Source organism: Mustela nivalis (assembly GCF_964662115.1).
Source record: "Mustela nivalis genome assembly, chromosome: 1".
Lineage (NCBI taxonomy): Eukaryota > Metazoa > Chordata > Mammalia > Carnivora > Mustelidae > Mustela > Mustela nivalis.
The window spans coordinates 17,263,048-17,277,232 of NC_139020.1; the positions used below are offsets into that span (position 1 = coordinate 17,263,048).

At 40.4% G+C, this 14,185-nt stretch overlaps 1 protein-coding gene and 1 long non-coding RNA gene across 3 annotated transcripts in view; one reads left to right on the forward strand and one right to left on the reverse strand.

Annotated features, from left to right (window-relative positions):
* The window catches only part of CYYR1 (cysteine and tyrosine rich 1), a 66,539-nt gene that overhangs the window by 12,452 nt on the left and 39,902 nt on the right, over positions 1-14,185 (forward strand). Inside the window, exon 1 of one of the 2 annotated variants that reach the window (XM_082695626.1) lies at positions 7,752-7,823. The exons of the other annotated variant lie outside the window; for it this stretch is intronic. Coding sequence (XP_082551752.1) covers positions 7,786-7,823 — 38 coding nt within the window. The 5' untranslated portion in view covers positions 7,752-7,785. Of the gene's footprint in view, positions 1-7,751; positions 7,824-14,185 lie in introns of those variants that run through there. 2 annotated transcript variants of the gene reach the window in all.
* LOC309847053 overlaps positions 13,422-14,185 on the reverse strand; it is a 287,109-nt gene continuing 286,345 nt past the window's right edge. Inside the window, exon 4 of the long non-coding RNA XR_014302281.1 lies at positions 13,422-13,704. This is a non-coding gene — a long non-coding RNA (uncharacterized lncRNA). The remainder of the gene's footprint in view (positions 13,705-14,185) is intronic.

Consider the following 14,185-nt stretch of genomic DNA (forward strand, 5'->3'; position numbering starts at 1 on the left):
CAATTTCCTCTTTTGTAAAATGGGGATATGCTGCTTCCTTGCAGAGCTCCTGTGCATATCAAATGAGGTATTGTAAGTGAAAACCTTATCACAGGCCTGATGGGTGGTTAGTGCTCCTTTAGTTCCCTCTTACCCTGGCCTTTCCTAAGCTCTGTTCCCATCCCTCCCCTCCGGTCTCTTGTCTTTCTCCTCTGCTAGCAACACAGAAACCTCCTTCTTAACTTCCTCGGTTCTCTAGATCCTAGAATTAGATCTAAGCCTCAGTAAGAATGATTTAAGGCATCCTCACCCAAGATTCGGGGCACAGCTCGAGTCATGGTGTTGGTAGCAGCTTAGCTCTGACCTTGAGTGTGATTTCTGTCTTCGAACTTTTGCCCAGTTACTTCTTTAGAACTCCGGTCTTTCTCAGACCTAGCTTCAGTTTTCTCCTGGCCAAACTCCACCGTCTCATATTATCCCCGTTTCTATTGGCTCTGTTGTCCTGGACCCTGGTCTGGTGAATGGGATCTTGCTACTTCTACTGAACGGTGACAATGTGTAGGGCCCGCCTGTTATTCAGAGTAGCTCCCGATTCTGGATTAGGTCCTAGGCTTGTGACCTTCCAAGATTTTGTGTGCTTCTACAGAACTGAACCACCCCTCCCCACGGCCTTTATTAGAGCACTAACTTGGGTCTTTTGCCATGCTACTGGAATTTCCTTGGACCCCTGCAACGAAGGAAGTGTGTGATTGTGTGTGTGCTGAGGCCTGGCGTGGTTCCTGGCACTAGTCTCTCAGTCTCCTGGGATCAGTACCAGGCCTGTCCACACCCACACCATTCTTAAAAGGTACAAAAGTAACTAAGGCAAGTCCTTGCACTTCAGGATTGCATGACAAAGCAGGGGAAATGACACAAGTGCATGACGAGGTATAGTGCGAGACAGGCTATGGGAAGTGTGTCAGACAACATCCAAACCCCGTGTGAATTCATAGAGGCAAGAAGGCAAATTAGGTAGGCACATTTCTGAGCTGCCATGTTCAAAGTGACTTCTGAGCTGGGCTTTCAACGTTGGATACCAACCAGCAGACAAAGGAGAGCACACAGCTAGAACACAGTAGCAACATAAACATACGCAGGGCACCAAGAAAAGAGTAAGTAGAGAATGGGAATGCTAGAGAGAATCTGGTCTGGGTCTGGCTTATGGAAAATCTCAAATGCCTGGCTGGGGAGAAAGCACTTCATCTGATGAATATTAGAGATCAGGGTTTATTATACAGCCACACGGGCTAGGTGCTATCCAACCCCAGGAGGTCCATCCTCACAGGCTAGGAGTTGGCAAACTTCTGTTTTACTTGGCCAGAGAGTCAATATTTTAGGCTTTGCAGGCCATGTGTTCTGTGCTGCAAGGACTCAGCTCTGCCTTTGTAGCTCAAAAGGCACAGACAGTATGTAAACAAATGAATATGGATGTGTTCCAATAAAACCTTATTTGTGGACCCTGAAATTTGAATTTTACAACATATTATTCGTTCGATTTTTCGCAATCTCTTAAAAATGTTTAAAAAAAAAAAAGGCATACAAAATAGACAGCAGACCAGATTTGGCCCTCAGGTTATTGTTTGCTGGGCCCAATCTAGATTCAATATGAATGATACAGAGGCCATGGCAGAAACCATTGATGGTGTTTATTAAAGACAAGCATGATACTGTCAAATCTGAATAAGAAATAGATTCGTTGGGAGACAGATTTGAGATAAGAGACTATAGTTCAAGCTGTGTGTATCTGTGTCTATGACTGCATGCGCACGTGTGCTATCTGACACACATTTAAATTGCCATGTACAAAGGGACCTTTGACCTGGACCATTTATTTTCCTACACTCTCGATTTCAAAATGTCCACACAATGTATGATCATCAGCTTGACACTGTGACCGGCTCTCTGAATGTCTTTTATAAAAGAGGATGGCAGAAGTGTCTAAAGAGAAGAAAAAAGTCGTCCTTCTCAAGGCTGTAATCTTTGTGGGGAGTGGGAAGTAACCCAGCCCCCAGGGTCAAGGCAGTAGTACATAAAAGTTGTTGGCAAAAGGAAACAAAAGAGCATTCATTTTGCAGTAACCTGGCCCTGTTGTATCATGACATTGCCTAAAACATCCTATAAATATGGATCTTTTGCCATGAAATCCACTGTGCTTTCTCCTACTCTCCATTTTAAAAGCCAACACTTGGATAGGTGTCAGAAACCTTGGTTCAGTGCCCTTCTGCTTCAGAGAACGTTATCTCATTGTTGATCTGCTGTCTGCATTCCAGCATGTGGCCGTGGGTATCTGTTTGCAGCTGGCTTTATTGGGTCCATTTCTTTTGTTCGTCACAGTAGAGTTATGTGGGCCAATGACTAGGCAGAAAAATTCCATGACAAAGTTCAATTAGAAGCTTCTTCTATGGATTTTCATGTCTCGGTTACCGTAGTACTGACTAGTTTCTGGACTCTTCCTATTTTAGGCTGTCGATCTGTGATCTTTAAATGACAGTCAGGATGCCCCTAATGTTTAGTGTGTGTAGACTACTGTTACTAGAGGTAAGAAAAAAAAAGAATCTTGTGAACTAGAATAATGGGTGGAAGTTCCACAGAGACAAATCTGCTTAAGGTAGGAAATACTTTTCTATCAGATACAGATACAAATAAGTAGAAGGAGCTTTCTCGGAAAACAAATGGCAGGCTGAGTCAAAAAGCAGTTCTCTATAGGGACTGTTTGTTCATTTGGAACAAGTGACTTGGACTCTTTCTATCCTAATGCTATAGATTCCACTGAGTTTTCCAGAGAACCCAAAGCATATTTTAATAGAATTCACACCTTTGAGTATTTCACATTACATGGATTTAAAAGATTAGACTTGCTTTTTTTTCTTAAAGATTTTATTTATTTATTTGACAGACAGAGATCACAAGTAGGCAGAGAGGCAGGCAGAGAGAGAGGAGGAAGCAGGCTCCCCGCTGAGCAGAGCGCCCCATTCGGGGCTCCATCCCAGGACCCTGGGACCATGACCTGAGCCGAAGGCAGAGGCTTTAACCCACTGAGCCACCCAGGCGCCCCTAAACTTGCTTTTGATGAGGTTTTTTTGTTTGTTTTATGGGTTTTTTGTTGTTGTTTTTTTTTTTTTTTGCATCTAGAAAACTGATAAAGAGCATACCACTATTATGATCATTACCATTACCATTTTGCCACCATCGACAATCTGGAGGTGACCTGCAAAATAATTACATATGAATTCAGTATTTTTTTTTGAAGTCTGACAACAAATATATTCATTAATTACCCAAATCTACAAAAAGTAACATTTTTAAAAGACTTTGATATATCCCTAAATACATTATAATGGAATTTTTCAAACAGCTGATAGCTGATCAGTCTGATACCTTGCGCTAACTACACATCAACCCTTGGGACATAGGGTTGGCCTGGTTTCGTAGTAGCTGATCCAGGAGGACACCCTCCAGCAACAGAGCATAAGGTACCATGCAAGCTGCCAATATTGGATTCATTCATTTTTGAAGGCAGTGATAACACAAAAGTGTCTTCAGAGACTACAGACTTGTGCTTTGGGTAATCTTTAATGTTTTTCATATATAATGTTTATCATATATCACAGTTTCCTTTGCATTTTCTTCCTGCTCCATACATAGAACATATACCAATGCTGATATATAAACAGCTCCTTCACTGCTTAGGTGTCACAGCTGTTAAGCAGCAAGACTGAAAGTAGTACACTTCTCTACAACTCTAATAAAGTCGATGTAAAATAGTAACATTCATGGTATCTCATCCAGGCAGGCTTTCTAGGTTTCATACTGCATTATTTAAGTACTTGCATTTGAATTCTAGCCTAAATTTGGTAATTCTGCTCGCAAACTTTTATACTTGAAAATAAAAAATCCCTTTGATACAAGCAGGCTATGTATTTTTATTTTCCCCATCTTGTGGATTTGAAAACAGAGACACAGAGTTAAAAACGGACTCACTCAAGGTAACGTAGGTAGAAATTGGTTCAGCCAATTTCAGCGCAGCCTGATCTGCGCTCAGCTCTGCTGGATCCTTCTGCTATGCTCTCTCCATTGCTTCAAGCTGCATCTTAAGAAAATCATTCCAAAGCGGTCGGCTGCGTGAAACTTGAGGAGTGTTCACCAGGGGCCAGGTTTTCTGTCTTTGAAGGGCACTTAGAAGACTGCACTTCCCAACAAGACCTCTCATATTTAAGTGAGTCGATGGGACTAGCTGACCATTGAACTACGAGCAGATGTGATGTACGTCACTTCTGACTTAACTTAGGTAGCTCCATGGGTCCTATCAACACAGTCCCTTTGGGAGCAAGCGTGGAGGCCATATGTTGAGAGAGCAGGGCCAAAAGATGCAAAGAGCCTAGATCGCTGAGCCTCTGCCTGGAGGAGAGTCATCACAGTGAGTGACCTGACTTCAGCAGACTTTGAGGAAGAACTAAGTTTTCTCAGTTAAGCCACTGAGATCTGGGGCTTGTTAGTCATGGCAACATAAGCTCAGCCTATTCTATATACAACCATCTCGATACTATCTTCAGCTGCTAGCAACATGCTAACATTCTCTCCTACTATCATGTTCAGAGGAAGGATACAAACTGCTCTTTAGTGCTATTGGGACAATAAAGCAGAAGAGGATAATTGGGATTGGTTCAAATTTAGTTGCCATAATTTCAAATCAAGAGGCAAGGAAGAACTCTCGTAAAAGATACCATTTGACCAATAACTCAAAACCATGCAGATAAATCTGCAGGAAATGCATTCTCAGCAAAAGGGAATTGTCAAGGGTCTGATATTTGCAGAGCAGCAAAGACTCCGGTGTAGCTGGAATACAGTGATTGGGGGAGGACAGTAATGAGACATGGGGAGAGATGAGGAGAAAGAGGTGCATCATGGAAGGCTTTGTGGGCTATTATAAGGACTTTGGTGCTTACCCTGAGGGAAAGCGGGAGCCACTGGGAAATGTGTAGTGGCATGGTTTAATTCATATTTTTGAAGGATTGTTTTCTAAAAGCCTGTCAATGACACTAAAGAGTTATTTGCGATGGATGATGTTGTTGCGATGTGATCCTGACTTCAGGGTGTGTGGTTTTGATCCATGACTAATTCTTACCAAACCAATGCTGGTGGTGTTAACTCACACTGCAAGTTACATTGATGGCAATCAGACTTCTATCAAGGTTCCCAGTGATAGCCTAGGCTGCAGTACCCTTATTTGAAATACTTGCTATAAAGCTATCAAGGAAATCCTTGCAGGAGTCCTTATTCTCCTGAACCACCCCCTGTAAATCATCAAAAGTAGTTGCATATAATTTCATAACAAATGAAACTAGCACTTGGAGTATCCTAGGTAATGACAGAATGAATACATTAATCTTACAAATTCTTTGCTGTGTCATTTCCTTCTGGACACTCAAAAGTCACTTTTGCCTCAGTATCTCCAAACATAGAACCATTCCCCATCGGCATCAGCTGATTCCAGAATTTATGCCCATTGTATTCCTGTTCTCAGCTCAGAAAACTCTCATTACCCCAGTAGCTCAAGTCAGAAATCCCAGAGGTTGGTAACCATTTATAAAGATTTCTTGGTCCTACACGAATCCACTTTTCTCCTCTCTCCCTGTCCTCAAATCCAGCCCTCATTCCCTGGTAGATGAATTGCCAGAACAGCCCCTAAAAGATCTCTCAGGCCCCATTCTGTCAATGCACACAGCTCCAGGAAGCATCTTTCTGACACACAAATCTGGTTGTGTCACTCTTCTGTCTTCAAGGGGTGAGCTGACCTCTTTGGACTTAAAGATCCCTTACCATCAAGTTTCTGCCACCATTTGTAGCCACATCTCTTGTTACTGCTAGCCTGCAATTTCTGCAGCAGACCCACAACACTGGTTATTTTCCAAACATCCAACGCTACTTCATAAATCTGTGACTCTGCACATCACATGCCCTCTGCTGGAATATTTTTCACCTTGTCTAACTGGCAAATTCCTACTGCTTTCAGCCCTTGCTTATATGTCATGCCATCTGTGAAGGCTTCCCTGAACCCACCTTCAGGGTCCCAGAGATGTAACTCTATTTCAGTGATGACTTGGAACTTACACCTCTCACCCCCACCACACAATGCTTTGTACACCAAGCCTCTCAGACAGAGGAATAGAAGGTGCATGATAGGTGCTCAGTCCACACTGAATGAATTAATAACTCTCCCATTCTGGCTCTATTGCCTAGTATTTAACATAATTAAGAGGATGTCATATCTGTATGTTGGCACCCATCCCGTGATGTTCAATGGGTAGAAGATGGCATTGTATCACCATTCCCTTCTTTCAGCAATTTTTTGGGTGAGTTGAAAATAAACAGTATTTTAATCATGAACTTGTTCTTTCTCGGGGTTTTTTTTTGGGGGGGGGGATGGGGCTTTTTATTTTACCAGATTGGCTTATTTTTGTAATTCTTTTTTGGCTCCTAGACTGTGTCATTGAATGATTGCCATACTTCTTAGGTCTGACCTCATTTTCTTTTGCAGTGGATGCTTTGGCTATGAAGGGGAAACCTGTTGAGAAAAGTCAGCCTCTGGTTTCTTGGTTCATGTGGGGATTTGAATTCTGAAATTTGTGTAAAAATAGATTTGATGTAAGAGAGCAGCTATTCTAAAATTAACAACCAAACAATGGGAAAGTAAAGCTGTCTGACTTTTTAAAGGGATTACATTTCAATGATATTGTGTTATTTAGTAGTTGTATTTGGTTCTCCCCCCCACCCCCATTACAGGACAGCATATGTTCTATTGGGACATTGCTGTTTTTGCCTCATTAACTTGAAAGCCCTCTCTAGTCAGCATAAGGCATGTTTGGATGAATACTGCAATAATCCGCTGTTATAACTGGTGGCTGAGTCATCTGTTTTTACAGAATTGGTACTGTAAAGAACTGAGTCATACGTCTCGTGTCACAACTGAGTGTGAGTTTTAAAGTCAAAAGTAAAATGAACCCTTGAGCATACTCAAGTGAAAATCACAGCAACCTGTGGGCTGAGGGGTTTTGTAGCCACTATTCAATTTTTTTCCCCCAGTAGTATTATTATAGTGCTCATATTTTCATGCAGCAAGTGGAAAAATCCAAGCTCAGGGCTCACTAGTGCTATTATGAAAAGGATAATATTAGAAATGATTCTAGTTTCTCTGTGATTAGCTATAAATCTCGATCCTTTGCTTATTATGGGCTTCATTTGCTGTAGAGTTATTAGTGGGCAAGGGTTTAAATGAGGCGCAAGAGGCACTGTAGCAAGTGGGCATCCACCTAGATGGGGTAGAGAGTCTACAAAGGTTCATGTACCTTTTGCACCTGTTTCTCTTCTCTAGAATGGAAGGATTCCCAGCATAGGCACCTGGGTCAGGTATCCAAGGTAAGATTCAGAGCACAGAACAAGCTGATGAGAGAAATGTGGAGAGCTTCAGACCAAGGGCACCAAATTCATTCTGCTGTTGCATCGTGATTGAACTCGGAAACTCAGACCAGAAAATCTTCTTTGGGGAGGTTGAGTTTGAAAATGTAACTGCTCCTACAGTTCACCTTCAGGTCTTTTTAAAACTGGTTTTCTTTGTCTCCCTACTTAACATTGGCCTGGGATGCTTTGGAAAACACAATCATTTGCAATCATAGCTGAGAATAATATTTATGGAGTTTGTGAATCCAAAAATGCAGTGGAACATCATTAACACAACAGTGGAGGGAAAGCCCCCTGAATGTCAGAAGAATGTCACAGTTCATAAGCTGTTCGTGTCTGGAGAACAGGTAACTTGGGCAGATTGATTAGATTAAGGGCATGTTGATGATATGGTGATTCTAAGGTAGAAGCCAGGTGACATGGAAAGGGAATGAAGGAAAGACAATGGATTAGGAGTCACATCTAGTCAGGGTAGAGAATGAGGGCTTTGAAGTTCTCATGAGCCCTTTTTCTAGATTAGGAAGAGAATCGTCAGCTGCAGAAGAGTGATTGCCGGTGAGGAGTGGTTGGTGTATTGACTGTGAACGGGCACAGAGGGGCTTACTGAGAAGGAGGATAAATTCTGTATGTTCGTGGGTGGTAGTTTACTTGACATATGCACAAAATCATTAAATCCATCAATCAGCATTTTTTTTTAAGATTTTATTTATTTATTTGACAGAGAGAAATCACAAGTAGATGGAGAGGCAGGCAGAGAGAGAGAGAGAGGGAAGCAGGCTCCCTGCCGAGCAGAGAACCCGATGCGGGACTCGATCCCAGGACCCTGAGATCATGACCTGAGCCGAAGGCAGCGGCCTAACCCACTGAGCCACCCAGGCGCCCCATCAATCAGCATTTTTAATAGCTATGTACTGATGTGACTTGTACCTCCACGAAAACCAAACAAAACAGAGATGGGCTAAAACTGTGCAGGACCTTGATTTCATATATTTTCCAGGAATAACTAGCTGCTAATGCAGTCTTACCTCCATTTCTTCTCTCCCATCTACAAAGAGCATTAAAAACATTTTTGTGTGTTTTTTATTCATCTTAACCTAGCTTCTTCAGAATGTACTTTGTATGGTGCTAAGGAGACAGTAACTTCCTTTTATTTTCTTAAACAGCAGTTCACAATTAGCTACATGGCTCTGTGATTGCCCTCAGATGCAGTCTCAGAAATTTATGATCTTCTTGGCTTTAACAGAAGAACTTCATTGGAATGATGATGATAACAGCTCCTGCTTATTAAGCACTTATAGTGTTCCAGGTCTGGTTACGGACCTACTTATTTCATTCTCATAACAACCTTAGGAGTTAAGTACAATAAATACATGCATTTTTCCTGCAAAAAAAATTAAGTTTAGTGAAGTTGAAAAGCCAATGCACGGTCACATCGTGAAATGTAGCAGAGATTTTGTTCTGTCTGTTATCATAGCACAACCTAAAGCTCTCTAGAACGTACCACCTCCCAGCAGCTTCCAAATGCTCATGGAGAGGCACTTCTTAATTACAACTCATGCTTGTATTGCTTTTTACATGATTGGGGATAAAGATTTTTGGAGGAAATATTAATTCTAAATAATTTACCATACCTTGGTGACCACGAGGCTCCAAATGAAAAACAAAGTGTAATTAATAACATCAAAACTATAAATGTTGGTTAAGCATCTGTCTTTGGCTCAGGTCATGATCTCAGAGTCCTGGGATACAGCCCTGTGTCGGGCTCCATGCTCAGCAGGAAGCCTGCTTCTCCCTCTCCCTCTGCCCACTCCGCTCCCCCGCTCATGCTCTATCTATCTCAAATAAATAAGTAATCTTTAAAAAAAACCATAAACGTTTAGCAAAGAAGGATCATTTTTTTCTTTTTAATTTCATCCCTGAGCTGTGTTTTAATTCAGAGTCTACAGAAGTTTTTTTATTCCTTTAAGCATAAACATCTTAAAAATATTTTCTTTCAAAAATGCAAAATAGGACTCAAATACATCATTTTTAAACAGGGCACACCTTTTACCATTTTTAATTAGATTGTTAGCTTTTTTTGCTGTTAAGCTGTATGAATTCTTTAGTATTTTTGGAAATTAACCTCTTATCAAATATATGATTCGCAAATATTTTCTCTCATTCTGTAGGCTGCCATTTCATTTTGCTGATTTTGTAACGAGGAGTTCTCATAGCCGTGTTTTGCCTCCTTCACCATTGATTTTTTTTTTTTTTTCAGAGTTGACCTTATGTCATTTTATTGAATTGGCTGCTTCAAAATTCCTTTGGGCTCAAGAGAATGTTAACAGACAAATAACAGAACTAAAAATACAGCTAAAAATAGAGCCTTTTAGAATAGTTTAAAAATTAGAATAAATAAGAAATGCAGGGGGAACTGAAAAGTTCCTCCATTTTTAAAAAAGTGCACATTTGGGGTTTTTTGTTTTGTTTTGTTTTGTTGTTTTGTGTCCCACCTTCTTTTTGCATAGATTTGTAAAATTTAGATCTTTCCAGAGGTACTTTTTTTTCTCCTTTGTATCTTGTACTTTAATTATAAAGATTACTCAAAATAAGTAATATCCAAACAAGTGCTTTCTTGTGACTTTTAGAAGATGCTAGTTTCTCAGGGGCAAGCTGATGATTTCAATCCGCTCCTTATTAGATGTCTTAAATCTCCACGAGGCCATGGCAGTGGATGTTCTTCAAGAGTGGTCTCCAGGCAACAGGATTCCCGGCATTACTGCAGAGGACACAAAAGTGAACAGAAATGAGATGAGATGGTTAGTCTGAAGGAAGGAAGAATTCAGAAAGAAATGTAGATGTACTTGAGATGGACATATCAGAATGTTCTAGTGTCTTAGAGAAGTTAATCAAGACTTTCTTAGACTATGAAATTTTTAGCTATTTATTTGGGGCTTGTCTAATAACATTCAGATTTTTATCAATAAAATGTAATGCAAATATGAAAATACATTTTTTATTCAATTTGACTTTTTTTTCTTTTTAAAGACTAAAATAAGCATTTTTGGAAGATGGGACTTAAATATTTGAATGTATGTCCCACCACACAGGAGCAGACACCAAATTATCTCACCAAAATCCTAAATAAATGAGGTCCCTGAATGTTCTCTCCATTATTATAGTATTTCCAAGTGTTTTGAATGGTGGTAAAATTACCTTACTGAAATTAGAATCTACCTACTCTTACTTTATTTTCCTTATCCACTTACCTCCAGAATCAAGTATAAAATAGACACTTTTAACTATATCAAATACACTCAGATCATTTTCATAAGGAAAAATGTAAACATTTGAGGAAAAAACTAGCACATATGAACAAAAAATAAGAGGGAAAAATTATCATAAAAAATATTAATCCACAAGAGCACAACATAACTGGTTCCACATGGTATTAAAGATTAGAGAATTTAATGTCTTAGTTTTAATGTTAGCTATAGCTCACTGGTGTATTACAACATAAAGACAAACAAAATGGAAAAGAAAATAAACTTGGAGTTAAAGACATTATGAATGGACCTAGGACATTTATACGGGAATCTCTTTAATGTATACAGGAATCTGAGCCCTCTCAAAAAAAAAAAAAAGACAGCATGGCAGCAGACACTAATCCTTAGAGGTACAAAGACCAAGAGAAAATTGAAGGGTCAAAATAATTTAATCATTTGCTATTTGCTGGAGGGTTTACAGTGTGGAATAATTTGTGGACAGGAAAGAAACCATGACTTTAACTTTCTTTAAAATACTCAAATTCAATACATTATGTGTTTATAAAAAATAAAAAACTACACAGTGCAAAAAATAAAATAAAATAAAATACTTAAATTCATAAATCACATAATCTTCTCTCATTGCTCTATAAATGTAACTTACTCCTGTCAAACTTGCTATGTATTTTCATCGGCTCCCTGACTACCCTCCAGAGCAAGTAATATTCATATCTCCATTTCATCTCTTTTTGCAAGACCAATAACAAAAAAAGCAGTTATCAAATTTATACATAGCAAATGAATTCTGCCCATGCTGCATTTTGAATGCCGGAGGAAAGTATCTTTGATCTCTTTGCCTTGGTTTTATTTCTGAACATCTCTGTCTTTGGTCCCTTGCCTCCCTGTATAGACTATTCTAAAATTTCAAGGCATACATTATACCCTGGGTGTTAAAACTAGTGCTTTATTTTAAAAATTTAGCTGGATTTTTTAATATGTGAAGAATATTTTACTATTAATATGTTTATGGCCTTGGATTGTCAGGTTTTGTTATTGCTTTTATTTTTCTCCCTAGATATTATGCATATTCCTTTCTACCTTAATGCACTGAGGTACGAGGGCAAGCAAGCCAATATCCTTTGCTGTAACATTTTTCCACGTTTGTTACGATACACTTGCCCGTTGAGGGATGCCTGGGTGGCTCCGTGGGTTAAGCCGCTGCCTTCGGCTCAGGTCATGATCTCAGGGTCCTGGGATCGAGTCCAGGGAGTCCCTCAGCAGGGATCCTGCTTCCTCCTCTCTCTCTGCCTGCCTCTCTGCCTACTTGTGATCTCTGTCAAATAAATAAATAAAATCTTTAAAAAAAAAAAAAGATACACTTACCCGTTGATACTTATCAAAAATACTCATCAAATCTCAGTGTTCTCTTCTCTTCAGTACATTTTACAGTCCATCATTAATTCTTCCAGTACTTCAGAGAGGTAGATAAGTGGGCATTACTGGTCAGATTTTCATTTGGTCTGTCCATCAAGAGAACAAAATGAAATTGAGACCCATTACTGCCACTGTACAGATGAAGGAAATGATATCAAAAGAGTAAGTGGAACCAAAAGGAAAAAGAGTGTCTGTGTGAATGGAGTGGAAAAGCTTTTTAAATTCCATCTCTCAGTCCTGGGCCTTTTGTATTTACCTGGTTACAGGCCGTTAGCTCTTGGCCAGGGAAAACAAATGGAATCTGTATGTAATACATTCTGTACAGAAATTTCTCTAAGAATTATAAGATGTGACAAAATGAAAAAAAAATGTTGTTTAATAACCCCGTGATTTGTGGAACCTAAATTTAGCATGAGGGAGCAGGGGAAACAGCTATGCAGAATGGTCCTTTGCCACCTTGTTGATTGTATTCTGAGGAAATACATTGATTATCAGGATTTCTCGGAGGAAATGTCTGCCCTTTTCTTTGTCTAAACAGTACATTGAACAAGCCTGATGTTTCATAGATAAGCAGAATTCAACTCTATCCCACTACCATTTTACAGGAAGCTTTTCCCCTGCAAAGGCTGGAAATTTGGCAGATCTGTGACTTTCCTATTCACGCTTAGTCCTCAAGTCTTCTAAGTCCAAAGCACTCTCCTTTGGAAACTGTAAATGTCTAATCTAAGACGTGAACATTTCAGACTCAGGCCAGGCTTCTCCCCGTCTTCTAGCTGAGGAAAGTATTTGGCAGGTTGACTGTGTTCAGGGGAAGAAACATGGCCAACTGATCTTTTCCACTCATTTCCTACCCAGCGGGTCCCCTCCTCCCAGTACATTCCCCACCTGTGAAAGCTCAGGAGGAATGAGTGAAGAGAAGAGCACAGGGAAGTTCTGTCACTTCCTGATGCTGAGCTTGCTTCTAACCCTGCGTTGGACCTCTCTGACAGCAGTCTCCAGGAGTTAGAGCTTCTCCCCTGCTGGTTTGGTGGGCTTGCGGGCATCTCATGCAGGTGACCACTGTCCCTTCCTTTCTGCACCACCTCCTGGCTTTTCATCATCCATTCCACACACAGACTTAGCAACCTCCCCTCTTACAACTCTGTTGCCCCCATGTGGACTTCTCAGGACCTAGAACAGCTCCCAACTGACTCTATCCCCCATATCCCACATTCAGTCTGCAGATAGTCAATTCCTTAACTATTATGGGCTGAATGTTGTGCCCTGACCCCAACACACACAAGATTCATATGATGACATCCTAACCCCCAATGTAAGGATATTAGGAGGTGGGGCTTTGGGGAGGTGGTTAGGTTAGAAGAAGTCATGAAGGTGAAGCTGCCATGATGAAATTAGTGTCGTGCTAAGAAGAAGACACACTAGAACTTTCTTTACCTGCCATGCGAGGGTACAGTGAGAAGAAAGACAGGAGCAAGACAGAAGGAGAGCCTTCACCAAAAACTGAATCTGCCAGCACCTTGATCTTTGACTTCCCAGTATCCAGAATGGTCTGATGAAAAAATAAATGTCTGGGGTTTAAGTCACCCAATCTGTAGTATTTGTTATAGTCGCCTGAGCTGAGCTATGACAGGGTTCTGTACTTGCCTAAGCCCTTCCCCCCTCCCTCCCTGCACTACCATAGACCCCTCCTCTGCCGAGAAAATATTGCATTCATTCCTTTTCTTCCCTTCCCAATATCTCTTCCCATTCTTCAAGACCATGATTCTTCTTCCACCAGTCTGATCCATTCACTGATATTTTAGCATTCCATGTGCATTCAGACCCAGCAGTTTTCACTAATATAACCCCTAGCTTGGCTGTCCAACCTCATTTCTGGTCTCTCACTCATGAATGCCCTTGGATCCTGCTCTCCTGACCTTTTGCAGTGTCTCAGAGGCACTGTGTTCTTTCCCACCTCGTGCCTTGTTATATTAGTTATTTGTGGATGCTATAACAAATTATATAAATTGTTGCTTAACACAACAGAAATT